General features: G+C 46.1%; 1 protein-coding gene across 10 annotated transcripts in view; it reads right to left on the reverse strand.

Moving 5' to 3' along the window:
- magi2a (membrane associated guanylate kinase, WW and PDZ domain containing 2a) overlaps nt 1-22,009 on the reverse strand; it is a 164,039-nt gene that overhangs the window by 33,345 nt on the left and 108,685 nt on the right. For 6 of the 10 annotated variants that reach the window (XM_062383103.1, XM_062383101.1, XM_062383104.1 and 3 more), the window contains exons 5-10: nt 21,059-21,269; nt 18,353-18,432; nt 5,147-5,204; nt 3,996-4,117; nt 2,884-3,183; nt 1,821-2,003 (exon numbers count right to left, since the gene is read on the reverse strand). In XM_062383103.1, the coding sequence (XP_062239087.1) occupies nt 1,821-2,003; nt 2,884-3,183; nt 3,996-4,117; nt 5,147-5,204; nt 18,353-18,432; nt 21,059-21,269 (954 nt within the window). The remainder of the gene's footprint in view (nt 1-1,820; nt 2,004-2,883; nt 3,184-3,995; nt 4,118-5,146; nt 5,205-18,352; nt 18,433-21,058; nt 21,270-22,009) is intronic. The other 4 variants (XM_062383107.1, XM_062383106.1, XM_062383112.1 and 1 more) reach the window with 1 other exon arrangement.

Here is a 22,009-nt window from a genome sequence, read left to right on the forward strand (position 1 = left end):
TTCACATCAAGCACACACAGCTCAGACATATCACAGATAACGAACCCCTGCACTTCCTATCTGCGGAGAAACATTTATCCTGAAGTCAATAAAGTCTTTGAAAGTATTCTGAAACGCCTGGACTGTGCTAGAGCTGCAATGTGCGATACATCAGAAATGTCTCTGATGGCGGAGACGGCCCGGAGGTCGTCACACGGGAGAGGGCGACGCAAATTATCTATCTGGAGTCTGGGAAATTTCACACCTTCGCCGGACCGGGTTTCCCTGAGTGTGGGCTCGTGTGATCGTGAAAGTAGGACACACAGTCTGAGGAGGAAGACGAGGAAGGAGGGAGGGAGGGTGAGGCAGAGATGGAGAGGAAGTGGCGGTGAGGAGACAGGAGGTGAGGGATTTCTGAGTTTAGTCTGGGGAGAGTACACAGGGAAATAAGAGAGAGAGGGAGGATGGGATGAGACACAGAATGTTTTATATGCGGGTTTGTTTATTAGTCATCAAGATCTATTTCAGACTCTCACACAATTATACAACTTCCTGGGGATTATGGGTAATATCCATCAGTCACTGGTGTTTCAGTTCAGTGAGTCAACACATTGACAAACTTTGTTTTTCATCTTCCCATGAAAACCTTACGGACCCGGAGCCCGACAGAATGAATCCTCTCATGTGGCTGCAGAGGGCGCTGTAGCTCATTAAAAGTTACATAGTGTTGCTTTAAATTATATCTAGAAAGGTATTTTTCAGATGCCACAGGGACTTTGACCTTTGACTCTTTGATCACCAAACACTTATCAGTCCATCCTCGAGTCTGAGTAGACGTTAGAGGCAAATATGAAGAAGTTCCCTCGAGGTGTTTGTGAGATATTACTTTCACAAGGACTGGACTAATGTACTGATGGACCTGAACATGTATTTCCTCCGTCTACGGCCATCATCCATACGGTGGGATAAATCCTCTACAGCACATTTATGACGCAATATTCTAAGAGAAGAGTGTTAACACAAGTTCAAGGTCATGGAACGATTCAAGCTTATTTTGGAGGAGAGTTCTATCTTCACTAACGTGTGATAAATGACCAATAAACCCTCTGTGCCTGCTCCAGAGTTTACAGATAGAAACATGATCACATGCTGATAACAGCGAAAAAAAACTGCTTCTACTATTCCCCTAACACTAGCTGTTTTGTTCTTGTGTGTGTGTGTGTGTGTGTGTGTTTGTGTGTTTGTGTGTGTGTGCAAATGTGCCACAGTCCAACCCCATGTGGCCTCAACCAGCAGTGCTCATAAAGTCCCTTTCATGATTAATGGGAGAACAAAAACTCTGCAGTTGGTGCACACGCACAAACACAAATATATGTACGTAGAGTGCAATCATGGCAAGATACACCTGCACGCACATACACACATAAACACACACGCATGAACCACATTTGCATTACTGGTATAATTTGTGTGTCTGAATGGGGGACTGCACTTGTAGATATTTCATCCTGAGCAGGAAGCTGCATTCATCTCTGTGTGAGCTGCACAGGTTTGATGAATCGTCGGCTCTTGTGCATTAAAGAAGGTAAATGTGTGAAATGGGAGGTTTGCACACGTGCACTTAACCTCACTTCTGTGGATGTGCACTAATGTACAGACCAGACGCTGCGGGAGTCAAACTTTCAAGGAGAAATCAGCGTATGAATTTTTTATGCTGACATTTACAGCGATAAAACTATTTTTGTCATATTTATAAGTATTTGAACTTTCCAGCTGCAGGAAACCGAGGACCTTGATTTGTGAATATGGCTGTTACAAATAAAAGATCTTGTGTCTCTCACCTGTGGCCATTTTCCCGTCGGCTGCAGCCGGCCCGTCGGGGATGACGCTCTTGACCTGGAGGAATTCATCGGGCTCGTCTCCTCCGATGATCGTGAAGCCGAAGCCCATGTTGCTCTTTTGGAGCGGCGTGGACAGGAAGCTGCCTTTCAGCTGAGTCGGGTCCCGCGTGAACAGCGGCTTCTCTATAGAGGACACAAGAGAGAAACCCAATAACCACATGGAAACATCGATACTTCAGAGGCTTTAAGGCACAGGATGACAGGGCCTCGTGTTTGGTGCGGGGGCAGAGGTCACAGGGTGGAGGCATGGGGAAAGCTTATCCAGTAGGTGAAGCCGCAGGAAAAACTGGCAGGGTATGATCTTAGCTGCAAAACAAACAACTCTGTACAGAGGTGAGGCTGCGGGGCTGGAAGCTGCATGTGGGCTTCAGCAGATTTGGCTCCCGTGCAGAGTCTAAACAAAAAAAAAGAAAAATCCCTCCTGGCAAAACCCCAAAACCTCAGTCTGTTCCTCTCCTCCCATGCTGGGGGTGTGACGGGGGTGCAGAGAGTATCAGGGGTGCAGGTCTTCAGTCCCGTCCAGAGGAAACCACAAGAAGCAACGCCGGGCACATGACATGCTGTCAATCAGGGATCGGTTCCAAGAGAAGATGCGTGGGAGGGTTAGGGAGGAACTGGGAGATTACTGGAGGAAGGGGGAGCTGGGGGGGCGGGCGGGGGGGGACTTTGGAGGAGAAGCGTCTTGTGCAGAATGAGAGGATCTCAGCCAACAAGCTTAGTCACACTTAAACAAGTCTCCCATCGTTTCACCTCAGAAAAGAGTCGCGGCTAGTGTTCTAGTTAACATCCTTTGTTTTGCCGTCGCCGGTCCAGACATCGCCGGAGTGATAACACTCCTCTGCCGGCTTCTGCCAGCCGATAAGACATGTCATGGTTCACACAAACCCTTCAGCAGCCTTCAGGGGGAAAGCGTGCTTACAAAGCTAGCATGCTTACAGTAAGGAGCGCAAGCAGCCGTGAGGGCGACAGTCAGCCTCCGCTGCCTCTCTCTTGGCCTACTTACTGACGAAGTGCCACAGGGAGTAGGGGCTACAGACAGGCTGCTCTAGCACCACAGCGCAGGCGGAGGTGTGAAGTGGCTGCTGCTGCTGCCGCTGGTGGGGGCACATATTCCTCCGCCGAGTCAGAACGCGCCGCAGCGGGGAGACGTCGGTGGAGGAGGAGGTGGTGGCGTACACGGCGGCCCGGCGGCACAGAGTCGGCGAGCGGGAGAGGTCGCCCAGGCTGTGGCAGCGCTCGGGCACCGGGCCGACCTGCGTGAGGGCGGACCTGGGGAGGGTGGCACAGGGCTTGGCATCCTCCACTGGCATCGAGAGAAAAGAAGGAGGAGGAGGAGGAAGGTGGGGAGAGGGAGGAGAGAGAGCCTCAATGGAAGTGTAACCACGGAGACAGGCTCTCCACTCCGGACCACTACGTTACTACGGAAACAAACCTCCTCCTCACCAGTGCATCCCACTGCCGGTGCAGCGTGAGCACTGGAACCAGGCAGCAGCAAACCAGTGATTAAACAAAAAACAGTGAATCACATTGAATCCCACACGTGCAGTCGGAGGAAGACTTTGATTCACACACAGACGTCTCCTCAGATCTGTTCCTGTCAATCAACATAAAAATAGATTCTCCGGAAAATCGGGAAAGGGAATTTGGAAGAAAGAGAAAGTGAGTTATTGAAATAACATTCAGAATTCGTTTTCAATCCATTTTGAAGCCTAACTGATTTATGTCTGGGCAAAATGTTATTCTAGATGATTGAATGAAACGTTAACCTTCACCACAGAGGTCACATTTTCTCCTTTGTCTGATTTGTTTGTGAGCAGGGTGTGCAAACGTAGAGTTATACAACCTTTATATTAGTCCGAATAAGATCTATATATAAGATCTAGACAGTCACATGTAGGGTTGTTCGGCCTTGCAGAGGCACGCACTCTTCTAAGGGCCATTCCAGTTCTTTATCTATTCCTTATAAGTGTTTGTTAAATCTACATTTGAAGTTATAAAACCTTCACATACAGATACAAGTAGCTTGAGAACCGAACATACACAAACAGACAGATAATGGCTCTGACTACACACAGAGAAACTCAGCTCAGACACCAGAGGGGGGGGGGCTCTCACCTCTGTAGATGGAGGGGAGGGGCAGTGAGGACAGACCCTGGCTTTGCATCTGCTGCTGCTGCTGGAGTCTCCTCTTGGCCTCCAGGACTGGGTTCTCGAACTGGGTCCTTCTGTTTATATGACTTTAATGACACAACAACAACAACAACAACAACAGAAGAAGAAGAGATGTTAGATTTCACAGGAGGGCGTCGCACTGAACTCAGCCTCCCTCTCGACCTGAGATCAGATCTGAAAAGCACTTCAGCCGCTGCCGCTGTGATGACTAATTAAACGGAAGGTCCCCAGATTATGTAACAGAGCTGCAGAAAGACAGAAGAACAAACGAGTGATTCAGAGCTTTTCTTCCGTCTTCTGAGCAGAGTTGTGCGAGTCGGTGACTGAGAGGAAACCTGCACATGAAACAGTGACTTCCTCCTGCGTCCCACCACGTTCTTAATTTAGTTTGTATGAGGGGAGAAAGTCAAACACTACAAATACTGTAATTTGGCTGCGTGACATAATTAGTCATCATTAAATACTCCCCCCCCCCCCACACACACACACACTCTTTAAGCCTGCACACACACACACACAGACACACACCTTACCTTTTTAACGAACAATCCCTAGTATCACACGGAGAATTAAAAACACCTGCTCGAGTATATTTTGACCTATAGTCACATAATTTGAAGGTCTGGATGTTTACTTGACCACAATGCAACGCAACAAGAGCGTCTAGAGGGGGAGTGTGTGTGTGTGTGTGTGTGTGTGTTTGTGTGCAGTTCCTATAGTCATGTGTCTTTCTGGAGGTTGTTTCACCGCCCTCTTGTTTAAAAATAGGTCCTAGTCCCCGCGCCCCAGAGTTCAGAGCATAGAGCCACAGAAGTGACACTTGAGAACACACGTGCAGAATGTTTAAAAAAGAGACGCTGATGAGCCCCCCCCCCGCCCTCTCCCCCTCCCCCCCTCCCCTCCTCCCCCTGGCCTGCAAACAAACAGTGAGCTGTCAGCAGGTACACAGAGCGAGCAAACGCTTCCTGGCAGCAGCAGCAGCAGCAGCAGTGCCCGGCTCTTCTTCCCTTATAAATATGATTAACACAGCACCGGCGGGCAACATGGAGAAATCAAAAGCAAGCCATTACATATTAAAGATGCAGCCGACTCACTCGACATAGTAGCTGCCGTAAATGGGGTCATCGATTTTCTCCCAGCCGTACGGAAGCTCTGCAAGAAAGAAAGAAACAACAGCAGCAGTGAGACGGGGATAATGAAGGACTTGTTTATTCAGAGCAGCTACAGCCGAGAATCGATCCCGCGTGAAAACGTTGCGGCGGTAGAAGTTAGTTTACAGCATCGCTTCCCTGTCTGTAATCACCCGGGTTTCTCCACGCAGCACCAACACGCTCCCTGGAAGGCTGGTCTCGTGGTTTCCTTTCCGAGCGGGGCCTCGTGTTCGCTCTTGTGAATAAATCTTCAATCTCATCTTTTTATGAAAATTTGATGGCGACAAGACACGAGATGAAATAACACGACGATGTGTTTTCTCAGCAGCGCGTCACTTTGATTGATTTAAAGAGGCTACTGGCTCTTTAAAGCCCCCCCCCACCCCCCACCCACCCCCCTTTCAAGAAACAAAGTTGAAAAATAACCCCCAAATATTGAAAGATCTGGTGCCGGAATTTAAAGCGGTGAAATATTTATGCGCCGCATCTTCTCCCGCGCTGTAAATATTGTGTTTCGATGCAGGAACTTTGCATAGATTAGCAGAGCAGGAAGTGGAGCGAGCGAGAACCCTCAGGGCATCGAACCTTCTCAAAACGCTACGAGCTAAAGCGTTAACACAACGACGGGGAACACGAGACAGTCAATTAGTGGCAAATGACAGACGGATCAAAGCATCAATATTCAAACTCTGATTTCCGTGATCTAATGTGTACAAACACATGAAACGGGAAGAATCTGTGAGTAGAATAAAGTTAAATGTTTAAAAGAATAACTGCTGTTATCAAGACATGTATTATTCCTACTTTCTGAGTTCTACTAAATACAACAAGTACCTTTATTGAATACACAAGCATCTAAACTTTGACTAAACTGCCACAGGTTCAAAGTACAGATGTGTAAAGTGATTAAACCCTCAACACAACAACACACAACATCACACAACTCATCAGACGGTTTGTGGTTTGATTCCCGGCTCCTTCAGTCCACGCATTGAAATGATCAAGAGGCAACAAACTGCCACAGATCCGATTCCTCTCTACAGGGCATCGACTAATGAGAGGGTCCATAGAAATAAATAAAGATGTATAAATATTTATCATGAACATTAAAATGTGAATTAATGAAAAACATTTTTTTTTATTTTAACAACTTTATCTGCAACAGCCTTCCAACAGAGACTTTGCTCAGTGCCCAAGTGTTACACCTCCTACATAATGCATCTATACTGCATTCAAAATGAACTAACCAAGTCAATTATATCAAAATGTATTGGTCTGAACACCAGCATCCTGATATGTTCTCTGTGGGTCTATGCCCAGAACCCTGAGCTCAGCCTGATTAATTATACAGGACAAAATGGAAATATCATCGCAGGAAAAGTCACTGAAGAATTGATTCGTCCTGAGAGAAGCAGAAATGTCCAAATCCATCCGAGCATCTCACACTGACCAGATCCACATCGCTCAGATTAAGAGCTTTAACTTGGTATTTTCAAAGTGGCCTTGAAACTTTTGAATATTTCTGCACGGATGCATGAAGTCATATTGTTCTCTGCCCTCTCAGCCTCGTGCACTGTGCTGCAGGACGAGCTTCTGTTCCCGAGGATCCAAGCTGATCCGCCGTCAAACCTTCCGACCCTCTCTTCACTCCTTCCTCTCCACAGCTCCCTGACACTGCAGCTCTTCAGAACCCGTCTGGAACGAGTTCCCGTTTGCTTTTGCAGAACATTACAATTAGCATTTAAAGCACTCTCCCGTCCCCCCCCTAAACCCATGCAGGGTTTAGCCTAATAGCATGATCATTCAAAAACCGAGTTGGGTACACAGTGTGAGAGGCTCTCGTTAAAACTGCATTTCGAGGTGAGTGCAGCCGGGAGCTTGGGGGGGGGACAGTGTGTTCCAGTGCAGCTCAGCGTGGAATCACACGAGCTTTGATTAGTGACGAGGCGAAGGGAATCAGGAGGAGAGCGGAGATAAGAGCAGAGGAAACGCTTCCTAATCAGGAAAGGGAGGCGAGCAGAGGAAGCCATAGAGCACCTCCCTGAAAAATCCCCAAGTCCGATGAACGAGGAGCTGCACGCCACAGACACGGCTCTGTGTGGTCACTGCATATATTCAATAACACTGCTTGGCCTAGTTAGCGCCGTGCACGCTCCCATCCCTCCCAGTCACGGAGCAGACGTATCACAACAATGCTGGTGCAATGCTAATGCACGTGCCATATGCTGCTCTGAACCCCTGCCCCCATCGCCTCCAAACAAATGATTAAACTTTCAGTGGGATGAACACAAACACACACACACCGAGATATATACTACTACAACACACACACACACACACACACACAGGGTAGTGAGTGATATAACACGGTGCTGCGAGCAGGCTGACAGCCCACGGGAATACCTCCTGTGAACACTGCAACGTTCCTTAGCCCCATCTCCACTCATTAAATATGAAAGAGAGCGTTTCATGTTCTCACCTTTACACACATATGCACACACACACACTTTACGTTACTTCACACACACACACACTCGCCAACGTTTTGCATATGCCCAAACACACACACACACACGTGTAGAGATCAAAGGGCTGTCATGAATCTTAGCCAAAGCCTTTTCTATTTAAGTGTCCACAAGAAGAAGGCAGAAATATCTCTGCCCCGAAAAGAGGAACTCAAACAAGTCAAGCCGCAAACAACACCCAGAGCAGAACTCTGGTTTATTTATAAGAAAGAAAACTGAGGGTCGGACCGGGGAAGACAGAAGAGACACACGTTGGGAAGACGGCAACAAATAAACCAGATTATTTAAACAGCTTCAGTTGGAAACAAAACACCAAAAACTAAATGTGAAGTCTTTTTTTTAACTAAACATTTTCACTCTAATAAACAATCAGGAAAGTGGCATCAATCATTTTCACGTGATTCTTAAAAAGACAAAACTTTAGTTGAAGTCGATCGCAATTATCTCTTGAATTCATCAACACTGATGATTGTTGTGTCTCATTTCAATTAAGCCAACGTTGGATCACCTTCCTGCCACAGAGGCCGCTATTCTGCAGAATTTCATGTTTTAAAGAGTTCCTGTGGTTTCACTGCTGCAAAAAAAAAAAAACACACAATGAAGTGTTTCTTTCAGTGAGCAGCCGGCTGATAAATGCTGAACCTGGGAGGATTGTCTCGTTGCTCGCTCTCTGTTGTTTGGCTCCACTGAGCCTCGTTTATAACCTCTCTGTCAGCAGCCTGCAAATGGAGTCCTAGCTCCATGGGGCGATGTGTGTGTGTGTGTGTGTGTGTGTGTGTGTGTGTGTGTGTGTGTGTGTGTGTGTGTGTGTGTGTGTGTGTGTGTGTGTGTGTGTGTGCACGCCACTCTGTAAAAAGCCGACACTGCTTATCACTGCCCTGCCGCATGAGTCCAGGAGGAAAATGTCAAGCTGATGTCCGGGCAGGAGTTCTTATGATGGAGCCCAGAAGCGAGTGGAGCAATCTTTGGCATCTCTGGTCCTGCAGACACAGGTGGAGGACCACTTACTGCCAGCAGGAGGCATCCTGACATCTTCCACATATTCTCTCACCCCCCCGTTCCTCTCCTTAACGTCTCTCTTTCTGCTTCACCTCACTTCCCCTGAGCTCTTCCATCTCTGCTCCCTCCATCTTGAGTCTCCTCCCGATCTCACCTTCTCATTCCGCGTCTCACACAAGCCTCTTTTTTGAAGTGAAGTTTCATGCTCACAAGCTTGTGCATCTTTTATTCTGCTATTTCTAATTTGGTCCGGGTGGCAAAACCACACAGCCCCGAGACACCGCGGGGATTCACACGTGTCCTGTTTCTTTTTACTCTATTCTTTCTTTTCCTTTGAGGAGAACACCAGCTGAACTGAATCATTTCAAGTGCCTCCAGCCTTCCAGAAATGAAAGTCCCTTTCAGCGGGGTGCCGCTCTGTGCCGGGGTCAAAGGGATTCATGGAAACTTCGACTGGTGAGAACCGACTTTCAGGAATTAGCGACACACTTCGATGAACAACTTCGGCTTCTGAACAAATACGACTTTTGTTTCCTGTTGTCGTGAGCAGCGGTTAAGAATCGCCGACGACAATCTAAACTCAAGCTTAAGCTGAAAAGTGGAAATGTCAACACAGACAAAGAAACTACAACACAACTACTTATCTGAGATAATGAAATGTCACACACACACGCACACACAGACACACACATACAATTACACACATTCAAGTACATTTAACACAATTTTGATAACCCATGAGATAAAATGACCTTAAGGTTAAATCACTGCAACAGACAACATTTCATTTGCTAAACTCTGGATCTGAAAAGCAAACACAGAATGTTTGTCTACAGCAGCAACACAAACTGAAATTGTTAAAAGACAGCAGTTAGAGTTTGAGGCAGTTTTTCATTATGTTGTGAGCAACCTTGACTTTTAGTTTTCTATCAGGAAGGTGTAGTGAATCAGATTAAGAAGGATTTTTCTCATTTTGTAGTGAAAAGCTCCACAACTGGGAGAAGGAAAGCTGGTCATCAATCACCCCTGGATTCTGCAATCGATTACTTTCTGTAAAAACTCCACTTAACAATGAAACCAGTATATACAGAGGCAACTGGGAACTCAGAGCATCTCCACCAAGGCCCAACAGATCCCTTAAGAAACCACATTCACATGTAGACAACCAACCAACCAACCAACCAATCCTTGGTGGAGGTAATAACAGACTGTTAGTACACTGAGTGGTTAGTGACCATTAATAGTATTGAAATTCATAACAAACGAGCAGTAACTGAAAAAAATGATCTTTTGCCATTTTTAAATCATTAAATTTCTGAAATTCAAACAACCTTCATAAGAAGCTGGAAAAGAAAAGAAAAGAACCAAACAATTCAATAAATTATTTGGAAAATGAGGACTGGGTTTATTTCTGTGGTCATAATTTAATTCTTTCACTATTGAGCTGTTATCATGAAACAAGCAGATGTCACTTTGTGGAATAAGGTATTGGATATGGTCATTATGAAGTTTCTGTAGCAGGGACAGAACCCGGTGAAAATGAATACACGCAGACCTCCCATGATTTCAATTCCCTCCATGTTTGCATAACAATAAAGTGATTAATCTGATATTATCCCGACTTCCAGCTCCTCTGTGAAAATCAGCGGAAACCTCCGCTAACCTCGTTTGAATCTTCCACCTTAAAATCTTTTTATTCTCGGCAGTTCCATTATTTTTTTCTTCAGCAACAAACTATATAAACAGAGTGAAATCTATTGATTGTGACTGAGGCATTCATATTCTGATGAAGTCCAATTCCTCAACATCCATAAACCAGAATTCACAAACTCCGCGCCCTCTCGAATCAAGGAGGGGAAAACATCTCATCATGTTTTTCTGACTGATAATCACCGGCTTGTCCGACACAATCAAAAGCACATTAAAGTGAAGATGTGAGGACGGGGACCCTGAGCGCTCTGAGTGGAGCCCGCTGGCCTCGCCACACACACACACACACACACACACAGTGTTTCTACGGCCTCGTGGAGCTTGTTGAGGGGTAAACATGACTTGGAAGAGAAAATCTCAATAAGAGCAATTTACCCGCCTCGGTCTCAGGCTGTTAAATGATCAGAGGCTGCGTCGTGTGTGAAAGTCACTGGGCTGCTGCAAAATGTTGTGACTTGAATAAGGAAGTGTGAGCCAAAATAAAAAGAGAGGGGGAATTCACACAGCTGTAAATTTACCTGAAGTAAAAGTCGATCGATAAAAAGGAGAATTTGAGAATTTGATGACTTGACTCTGGTCTCCTGAGCAGGATCAGAGAAACGTTTACTGCACGTCACACTCAGAGAGACGAGTCGAATGAAATCTATCACACACAACTGGGATCTGAATTGTGAAGGTATTGGTTGAATATGGATCAGAGGGATATGGTGTCAATAGACAACGATACAAAGGCATCACCGTGTTCCATTGTGTGTGTGTGTTTGTGTACAAAATAACTCAACAATGCATGGACCGATTTTCACCAAAAATGCAGAGATTGAAACACAGCAGGATATCTCTAGATTATTAACTTTTGACACCAATCAGTCAATTTCTAAGTTTGAAACCAGGGATTTAAGACTTGAATTTGCCCAAAAATAAATAAAAACGGCGCTCTTAAGGAAGTTGACCTGAGGATTGTGTGGATTGTGTTACTATACCTGCTGTTAAATAACTGGAATATTTAAGATCCCAGAGGACAAACTGCAGAAGCAGTCTAGACCTCCCTGTCGGATCTGGGTCAGGCTCGGTTAGTTTTCTCTCCAGCTCTGACGGGCTCGGACAGGAAGCGGCGGTCAGAGTCTCACTCCGACGCACAAGTTCCGCCGCACTAATCGCTGCCGATAAATCATGCGGCCGATTCTGTTTAGACGATGAGGAAATCTCAAAAGTTGGGGCCGGGCCTGACGCAGATGGATGAGCTGAGCTTGACTGCTACATTCTTACATCACAGGCCCGACGCACATTAATCAAGGGGAACATTTTCCCTCCGCTGGGGAAAGATTCTTGATTTAAGTCTTTTAGAAGATGATTAACAAGCCAATACATCTCCAGCGTGACAGGGAAAGTCAATGTGACACCCCTGGCTCTCACAACAAATCACTTAATGGTGTCACTCGCCGGCCGAGGCAGAGTTTGACTGCTCTGGTGAATTCGGCTCCGTTGTTTTCCTGTTTAATGCTCCCACGCCGTGTGGAGAAATCCGTGTCCTTAGATTCCCCCCCGTCCCCCCCCCCCTAGTCTCAGAGCGAGCAGACAGTAGTTAAGCAGCGGAATACAAATGCAAAATCAAAACGGCTTCACAAGCTCGTAGGACGATCCGGGGACAGACACACAGAGACGTACTGAACCGTGACCTGGCACTTATTCACTCCTCTTTCGCCTCTGAAGCTCGGCTTTATTGGGCTAACAATTACAGTACAGACACACACAAACACAGACAGACACACACACACACGTACACACACAGACACACACTAATTCTGCTGCAGTATTCCTCTCCAGGAACCTCCTCCTCGTCCCTGTGGGGTCAGGAGTGGAGACGTGTCTTTTTTTACGAGCCTCTTGTTACATGTTAATGAAAATTATGTAAATGAGCTTGTTTTGTAATGGGTTTGTTGATGCAATGGAACTGTAATTAACGATAATTAGAGTCAACACATTTTTAACTCAATTAGAATCTAAACTGACAAAAATCTGATTTGCTTATTGCACCAGTGATGAAAAAAACGTCAATCTCACCATGACAAGTGGAATTATAGACGGTATATGATGATGGATGATCCTGCTGATACACGGGCTCGACCAATCATGATCTTCCACCATGTTTAATGGCATCAAGCTACTAATTTGTAAAATCTACACTTGAACATTCATCAGTGTGATAAAATCTTAAATCAAAGAAACCATCTTTGAGAAAAGTTGATTAAAAATGCACTTTGTAGTTTGTCCAGTCGTCCATTTGTACATAAAATATAAATAATAAGAAAGTCTTTGATGTAAATTGTGTTGAGAGGGCTACTAATATAATTCATATTATTTGTATTAGAGCTAAAAAAACTTGATTAATTTAATATCAATCCAAAGAAAACTAACTTTTTGAAAAATGTTCAAGCAAATTTGACAAAAAAACAATTATCAAAGGGACCGAGTTACAGATAAAACTGTCATGACTTCAAAATTGGGGCTTGAGCAAATATTAAAAAGATATTTATTTGTAATTTAAAGCCGCTTGAGTAGGTAGAGTCAAATAAACAAAATAAGCCATTACCTAAAAGATAATGTTCTATATTTCTGCTTCACCAACTTTTCTTTTCATAAGTTTCTTTACCGTGTCTGTGGCCTGTTTATTCTCACTGAACCTTTAAAATCATAAAAAGTGTAGCTTTCATTTTTCAACACAGTCTCAATAATTTCAATAACCCAGCCAGACACAGACGTTTGTAGCTCAAACAGGATAAATAATTAATCTGCTCAGGGACTATTTTTAGCTGTGGACTGATACACATTTGGAGCTCTGGTGAGTATTCCTAGCAGCAGGATGATGTGCAGGGGATTCATTCAAAAATAAAAACACAGCCCCATGTTCATCATAGAACAGTAACAAATCGCCCGGAATTCATTTATGGTTTTTTAAATGGTTTCTGGAGAACAACAAGCAGGAAATATTCCTGAATATAATCTATTCGTGGGGGATTGCTGATGAAAAGGAAGTTATAGAATATCATGAAACTCATTCTTTAACTTTCTCAGACACAGAGACAAAAATATAAACATCAAAATATCGATATTGAGTTCAACTTATAGTATACGAGTTCACTTGGGTGCAAAAACACTGAGGTTGATATAGACGCAAAGTGACAGCTAATACACCAGGTACCGGCCACACACCTACACCTACACACACACACACACACACACACGTGCATGTGCATCTGCCTCAAACCGTCTTTTGAATCCTCCTTCCAATCTTCGGGCCGCAGGCGTGCTCTGCTGGGGATGTTCTCAAAATACACCCATCAATCACGTCGCAGACAGCTACACCCCCCCCCCCCCTCCCCGACTGCCACAAGAGTCTCGAGATGAAGAAGGGGGGGGGGGGCGCGTCTCCCAGCGTGTAATAACTCACCTGTAGGACTGCGAGCTCACGGAGTGCACGTTCAAATTCAGTGTCGCCCCTTAAAAATGTTTTAAATCTAACTTCCCAGCATCACACTGTGGCGCCACTGAAGCGGCTAAAAGGAAAACAGAGTGAACGGCCGACGTGACATTTCTCTTTCTCTCTCTCTTTTTTTTCAATTTATTTTTTTCAGGCACCCAGAGGAGGTGAAAAATAAAAACTATTTTCCCTCAAGAGAGTTGTGATGTTTGTCTGTGAGTGATGACAGCAACTCAAAGGAGACGTGTTCTGCTCATGTTCAGGGTTAAAAACATTAGCGTGTGTTATTGATGAGGTTCACATGCGCTAATGTTCAGAAAACACATCCCTGTCCTCAGACTGTCCCATCAAAATATAATAAAAGAATGTAAGATAATTACAACCCTTCAAACCCGGAGCATCACTCTCAAAGTTTTCCACTCTGTGTCATACGTGCTGCTCTGAATAGGAAAACACTGGTGTCTGATGAAACATGCTGAAATCGTGGCGAACAACAACTCGCTGGTTTGTCGGCATTTAATCTGCTTGTCAGGGGGAGGGGGGGGGGGCGGTACCTGCTGAATAACAGGCTCAATAAACACAGACTCAGGTGAGACGACAGCGGGGGGGGGGGGGGGGGCCTCAGCTTCTCCATCACCCAGCCAACAAACATTTGGTAGGGCGGACAAAAAACAAAAACGACTTTAAGAGGCTGAGAGAGTTCGAAACAACAGCGAGTTTCTGTTAAGAGCCTGTTCACATTCTTTTTCGTCTGCCAAAACAAAAAGAGGAGACAGGAAGACAGGAGGGAAGGAGGGAGGGGAGCACAAAGATGGATACGGAGGTAGAGAGAGGAGGTGCGAAACACGAGTTATGTAACGACAAGGCTTCTGTGATGTCGTCTGCTCCGTATTCACGGGAGAAGGAACGAGCAGGAACGAGAACGTTAAAGCAAACATACACTTCTCTGACAGCCGCTGGTTTTCACCTTCATGTTCACAACCGACTTTGAACGTTAGAAAGATTTCACCTTCAGCTGCGGTGTAAACATTTTCTCAAGTATACGGCTCATTTTTATAATATTCTGTATGTTGGCTCAGCTGTTTTTACAATTTTTTACTCCACTATAACAGATTTGATCTTCTGAGGACTTGAGACCTGTAGAACCACCAGAGTAACAAGCGTCAGACCCACGCTATAATAAATATAATAACAGTATTCCAGTGTCATTTTTATTGTGTTGACGTTGTGGTGTGTTACACTGGATCCAAACATTTCCTCTACATCTGCTCCTCTCTGTGTGTGCTTCCCACTTAGTGCTGTCCTCCTCTTCCTCCTCCTCTCAGCCTGTTGTTCCGTCACAGCTCACAGACCCCACCCTGTGATCCTGTTAGCGCTTATCAGAGCATGGTGCAGGTCCAAAAATGAACGCACGCACGCACGCACGCACGCACGCACGCACGCACGCACGCACGCACGCACGCACGCACGCACGCACGCACGCACGCACGCACGCACGCACGCACGCACGCACGCACGCACGCACGCACGCACGCACGCACGCACGCACGCACGCACGCACGCACGCACGCACGCACGCACGCACGCACGCACGCACGCACGCACGCACGCACGCACGCACGCACGCACGCACGCACGCACGCACGCACGCACGCACGCACGCACGCACGCACGCACGCACGCACGCACGCACGCACGCACGCACGCACGCACGCGCACGCACGCACGCACGCACGCACGCACGCACGCACACACACACACACACACACACACACACACACACACACACACACACACACACACACACACACACACACACACACACACACACACACACACACACACACACACACACACACACACACACACACACACACACACACACACACACACACACACACACACACACACACACACCTTTTCCACCAATCAATACCGAATTTACGGAGGCAGCTTTTCTCTCCCTAACTGAGCTCAGCTCCCCGGGGCGTCCGGTGCCACCCGGCTGTGGACGTTTAAAGTGAACAACACTCCTCTTCTCTGGCTGCTGACACAAACCCCTTCATTCTGAGACCAGCTCCCAGTTCCTGAGAGCAAAAAAAGATCTGAAAAGACCAGAATCCACTCTGATAGTGACTGCTTCCCCCGATATTTAAGACCTGGCAGTGGAAAACAACATCCTGAGAAACTCAACTAATCAAAGAAGCTAGATGACAATGTAATAAACATAGACCGTATGTAAAGATGGACGACATGACAGCTCCTCTGGTGTGATCGCTCCCTGCTGGCTGGCTGCGGTATAGGTCATAAAGCCTGTCTCCTTCGTGTTAGTTGATGGGCAAAAACTAAAAAGTAAAAGTACACGTTAAAAAACTGACAACTTGGCCCAAATAAATATGTTTCTACCTCCTCACTTCTACCAGCTGCAGCCCCCCCACTGCACCATGGTCTTCTGAGCTATATACAAGATCAGGACGGTAATTCTGTTTGAAGGATAAAATGAGCAAAGTGTTAACATGATGAGGGCCCGTTTATATTAATGCCACCAGTGCAGAACAGTGCAGATGCTTTCAGACCTGATACCACCTCTCTCACTCTACTGAAATAGTTCATCCATCCAGCAGCTACACCGCTTCTCCTCTAGAGCCGAGAATAGCTGATATGGGGCAAGAGGCAGGCTTCACCCTGGACAGGACGCTCATGTATCACAGGAATAAATACAAACAAGTATCCATGCTCAGCTTCACACCTACAGGCGGTTAAGAGTCTCCAGATAACCTATAGTCAAGTCTTTGGACTGTGGAGGGAAGCAGGAGTACCAAGAGAAACAAAATCCAGAGAAAACAGGTGTTTTGTCAAATTTAAAATCATTAATTATGCTCTTAGATCTCTGTATTTGAGGAATTTTAATCAAAAGCACAAATGTCAACGTGAAGGAGACGCTGAAGGATAAATCAGAGCATCAGCAGAGCTGTGAGGATTCATCGTCTGGGAACCAGACACGCCTGCACAGAGTTTCATGACAAACCATTGGATAGTTGACGAGATTTTTTCAGCCTGAACCAAATTGGTGAAGTGACTTTGTTTGATATTGATTTTCCAGTTGATGGACTTCTGGATCAGACTGAAATGAGCAGTTTCAAAGGATCGCGTTTCAGTCAGGGGACTGGTGACGGACATTTTCATGTTTTATAAACCCAACAAGACAATAATAGAACAAATGGAGAATAAAAGATAATAGAAACAATATGTGTAAAGGCCCTAATGTCCCACGAGGAAGGTGTGATGTGAAAACAGAGTCTGACCCACCACTGCACCGTCTCTCTGTCTGAGTACTGGATGTATTTTAAGAGTAACTGAATCCTTGTTGTGACCAGGAGTACACACAACGAGAAGGGCACTCAGAGAGCACCCCCCCCCCCCCCGCACCTAGGCTTATAGCCACGTTATCACCATATTGTATATACACTTAAGGATGTCAGATACCACGTACACACAAGTTTTTCACAAAAATGATTTATGAAATGCAGAAATAACGATTCTCCAACAGGAATATTTGATACTATGAATGTTTGATTCACAAATTTCAGATCATTATCTGCGTCCAAAAGCAAATTTCACCCGTTCACAGACATCAGCACACTTCCTGAGTCTGAGGATATGTGGAAAGACGCCTTATCTCACAATGTTAAAGAAATTGAAGTTCCTCTAAAGTTTCACCAGTTCTTCCTTTGCCCAAGAAAATCTTTGGCGAACACACTAAAATACAAACAATGACAATATAATTTAAAGCATCCGTCCACCGTGAGCACAAACCACGAACACAGACTTAAAAAGTAATTTGTCATCTGTTGTCCGTGTCCATCTCTACCTCCGGTTCTCCTGCTCGTCTCCACCACCTCCCCGTCTATAGCTCAGACCATAAATCCTCGTCTCGCTTTGACAGGTAAAGAAAAGACGAATGGGAAAGTTGGGAGGGGGAGGGGGGGTTGTTGAGGCCCGAAAAGATCGATGCCTATATGTACAGCGGCTGCATTAACATTCATCCCTGTTCTTTCTCTTATGTGTGTGTTTGTGAATGTGTGTGTGTGTGTGTGGGGGCGGGTGAAGGACACTCTCCCTCAGTTCAGAATAAAGAAGTCTTTGTGACTTCCAGTGCCTCTGAACCTGTGCTTTTTTAAAACAGATATCATGAGACTTCCTACTCCCAGCGACCGCCGTCGGTTAACACGACCACAGAACTCCTCATAAACAGAAACGCTACACTGGCACTAAACGCTTCCCTCCGATGAGCCGAGGACAAAACCGTCTCGCCGTCTCCTTGGCGCTAGACCAACAGGCGAGTCTCAAAATCCAGTAGAATAAAAGCTGTGGGAGGCTCGAGGAATCAAAAAGGAGTGAACGCGAGGTGCTAGAAGATCGGGACGCGGTACTCACCGTCCTCTTTGCATTCCTCGGGCGGCTTTGCCTTCTTGGCGAGCCTCGGGTCCAGCCACGATGTTGTCTTGGTGTTGTGGCTGTGGAGAGACGACAGAGCCGGAGTGAGAGGGAGTGCGATAGATGGCAAGAGAGAGGAGACTTGGCAGAAAGAGAGAAGGAGGTTGGTGGATTCTTAATTCAGCTGGAGGATGATTTCAGAGAGGAAAGACGAGACTCCCTCGTGTGCCTGCCTCTTAAAAAAAAAAAAGGTGTGGAGATAGAAAAAGAAAGAAAAAGGTTTGGGTTTACAAAATGGCAATCAATACTTTTAATTTGCTTACTGTCGCTCATTAGCAGGCAGAGGCGGAGGAGGGGAGGGGTAGGGACGGAGAGGGCGAGAGAGAGGGGGGGGGGCTGAGGGTGTGATGGAGGGGAACAGCTGTGGGTTTGGCAGATTCATCCAGAGCCTCTCTGACACAGAGCTGGATCTAGATCAGATATGAGGAAGTGCCAGAGAAACTCGATGCATCTCCGCAGCTCGTCTGAAGCTCTGGAGCCACAATGGCTTCCCTCCTTCCCTCCACAGAGGAGTGGGAGGGCAGGGGAGCTGTGCAAAATGCTTGCAGTAATAAAAAATAGGAAAATAGGTCAGATGAGGAAGAGGATGCAGTGAAGAGGTCTTTGCTTTGCTGAACAAAAGTTTTTGTGCAGCTTGGCTTCAAACACAGCGGATCCGGGGCTGCACCTTAAACACATCAACACACTACAGCTATGAACAAAAACAAAAACCATACAGATATCAAAGCTGCACTTATTTATGTCATGGCCACTAGGGGGCAGAACAACAAGCTTAAAGGACTACAATCACATCACAAACAAAAAGTTACCCACCTACAATAATTTAACTCCAAATAACAATTTCAGTGCTAAATACAGTAAAACACTCCACCTCCAAACTCATCATTAACTGTCTTCCCACCAGGGGGAGCCACACTGCCGGCTGATGTGCTCGGCATGGGATCACGCAAGCAGTCAAACACGGAGCATCCCTCTGCTTTTCAACGTATCCCACGTGACGCTAGGTTCCCCTCTATACGCAGAACTGCGAGTTGGAGTTTGACGTGACAGCAAACTTATTGTAGGCTAACGTTACGTGCTGCTGGAGCCATGTAGAGCATCTTTTGCCACCAGATTTAAGACCATTGTTAACTAGGCACCTGCAGTGATGTTTAAGCTGCCTGTAAAAAGGGCAGCTACTTGAGCACGGAGCTCAGGACAGGATATCTGTGTTTGATTGAGTCTGGGAGGAACCTGTCATGTCGGACTTCGGTACCAGCGTTTTGAAGTTTAAGTTAAATTCTCATTTTGCACATCCTGCAGACACAAAACAACATTATCCTCCCACCGGAGTCGTGCTTTGGATTAATTTAGCTTCACTATTCGGGACAATTTACAGGGGAGATTCAGGGGAAACCTAATCCATAGGATTCCTCCTCTGGGGACCATGAATGTTTGGGACATGATTTAATGGCAGGCCACGGCTGAGATATTTCAGTCTGGATTCGATTGGTGGCCGATCCAACTCTGTCTCCCCTTGAGCTAAAAACAGAGGACTGAAAAAAGACTGGGAGAGTAGACGTAGATAAAAGTGAGACATTAGGGCCCACGCCAAACACTGAGCCAAATAAAGTGCAGTTCAAGGTAAGGTCGAATCTCTTTGGCTCTGCTTTCCAACAACCTCTTTCGTCCTGTTCTCTCCTTTTTCTCATCCTCTCTTCATCTCAACCATTCCCAACTCTAACCTTCTTCCCTCTTTTGCCATATTTACAGTATCTCAATCCACTTCTCCCTCTTTCTTGTCCCCCCCTCTCACCTTCTCTTATTACTGTCTCGACTATCACTTTTCTTTCTCTCCCACCTGCCACTCCCTCCCTTCTATCCCTCTCTACAGCCGCCTCACTTCAAGGGGCCGCAGGTAAACAAATTCCTCTCGTGTGGAAGCCAATCAAAGACGAGCCTCCTCTTTGCAACTGCGTTCACTTTGGCACGGCACCACTTAGGCTCCAGAAAAACAGGAATCTCAAAGCTGCAAATTCAGCTACCTGAATTAGCTGCGTATGGCGCTTGATGATGGATGGCGTGAAGGTTCAGCGTTTGAGGGGGGGGGGGAGACATATGGTGATTTGTCTGCGCCGGGGGGGGGGGGATTCAAAGTCTGCCTAGACATGAGCAAGCAACATGTGTTTGGCAGCATGACATCACCAATCCTCGTCTGCCGCTGCCTAATGACGGCTCTAATGTGGTCACTCAGGTGTTCAATGAATAAATCCCAGAAGAAAATTTCAGATAAAATATGACTTCCCACATGTGAAGCAAATACCTTTTTACCTTTAACATAACTTTAACCAGGGGCTGGGTGATTCAGCAAAAAGTAGTATCAAGATTAAAATGTTCAAATCAGTTGATATCGATAATTAGCACCATAAAAGTCACATTATTGAATCTCTTAAAGGATAAAGCTTTATAAAAAATCCATGATGTTATAATTCTGTGTTTCCACAACACAAACATATTGATATATTTAATCTTTTTTATATTGCTATTGATAAAATTACATGGTTTTATTACCCACCCTATCTTAACCAAACCTTAAGTTATAATGTTGTAAATGTTTTGTATGTCTGAGGGAGGAGACGATGCATCGTATGACAACTTTCCACTCACTCTATGAAGTAGACTTCTCCTTTCTCCGTGTACGCCATCTCCCAGTTGTCCGGCAGGGGCCCGAGCTCGTCGTTCTCCTCTAGTTTGGGCACCGTGATCTTTGGCGACTGGCCGTCGTCTTTGGGCGTCTCGGTGGAGGCCTCCGCTGGGCTGTTCTGCGGGGCGATGTCCCCTGAGGCGTCTGTGCTCTTGTCCTCATGCTCACTGGACTCTGAGGTGACAAACAGGACAGGATGAGTCATTATCACTCAGGGAGGAGAGGGGGGGTGAGGGGCCGTCAATAACTGGGGAGGTGAAGCGAGGAAGGATTGATTCAGGACGGTGGGGGAAGTGATTGATTGAAAGTCGGGGTTTAGGGAGGAGGCAGGAGGAAAATAAAGGAAAGAGTTTTTGGAATAAGGGGAGGAGAGGTGACGGGAAGAAAGGGAATGATTGAGGGTAATAAGACAGACGGATGAATAAAGAAGAGGAGACAACAGACATTGAGAGAGAAGCCGGATGCCCTAGTTTGAGTTGTGGCGCAGTGCGAACGCGTTAAAGGGTGGGAACAATTCGGTGGATGGAGGAAAGAGTAAGAAACGGCAAGTGTGTAAACATCTCGGTGGAGAGAGTGTGTGTCGATGGAGGGAAGTAGAGAGGGGACAAATAAGAGTTGGGGATTGAGAGATAATCTATCGGAGGGAAAGAGTGAGGCAGCAGCTATCTGCTTAGATCACAGAGCCCGCTGTGCTCTATTGATTCCCCTTCAACTCTCCTGGTCGGCGCAACCCCCCCCCCCCACGCCGCCAAGCTCAGAGAGGCTCTCCAACACCCAACATGGTTCCCTGAGCTGCCCGGCGCCCGAAGGTATCAAGCATCTGGAGGCTGCCGATAGGAATCAGTTTCAAAACATTCAGTCAGGGTCGTCCGCCTTACTTCAGATTACGATCATACATGTACACGGGGAAGCTC

The sequence above is a fragment of the Platichthys flesus genome, chromosome 23, assembly GCF_949316205.1.
Source record: "Platichthys flesus chromosome 23, fPlaFle2.1, whole genome shotgun sequence".
NCBI lineage: Eukaryota > Metazoa > Chordata > Actinopteri > Pleuronectiformes > Pleuronectidae > Platichthys > Platichthys flesus.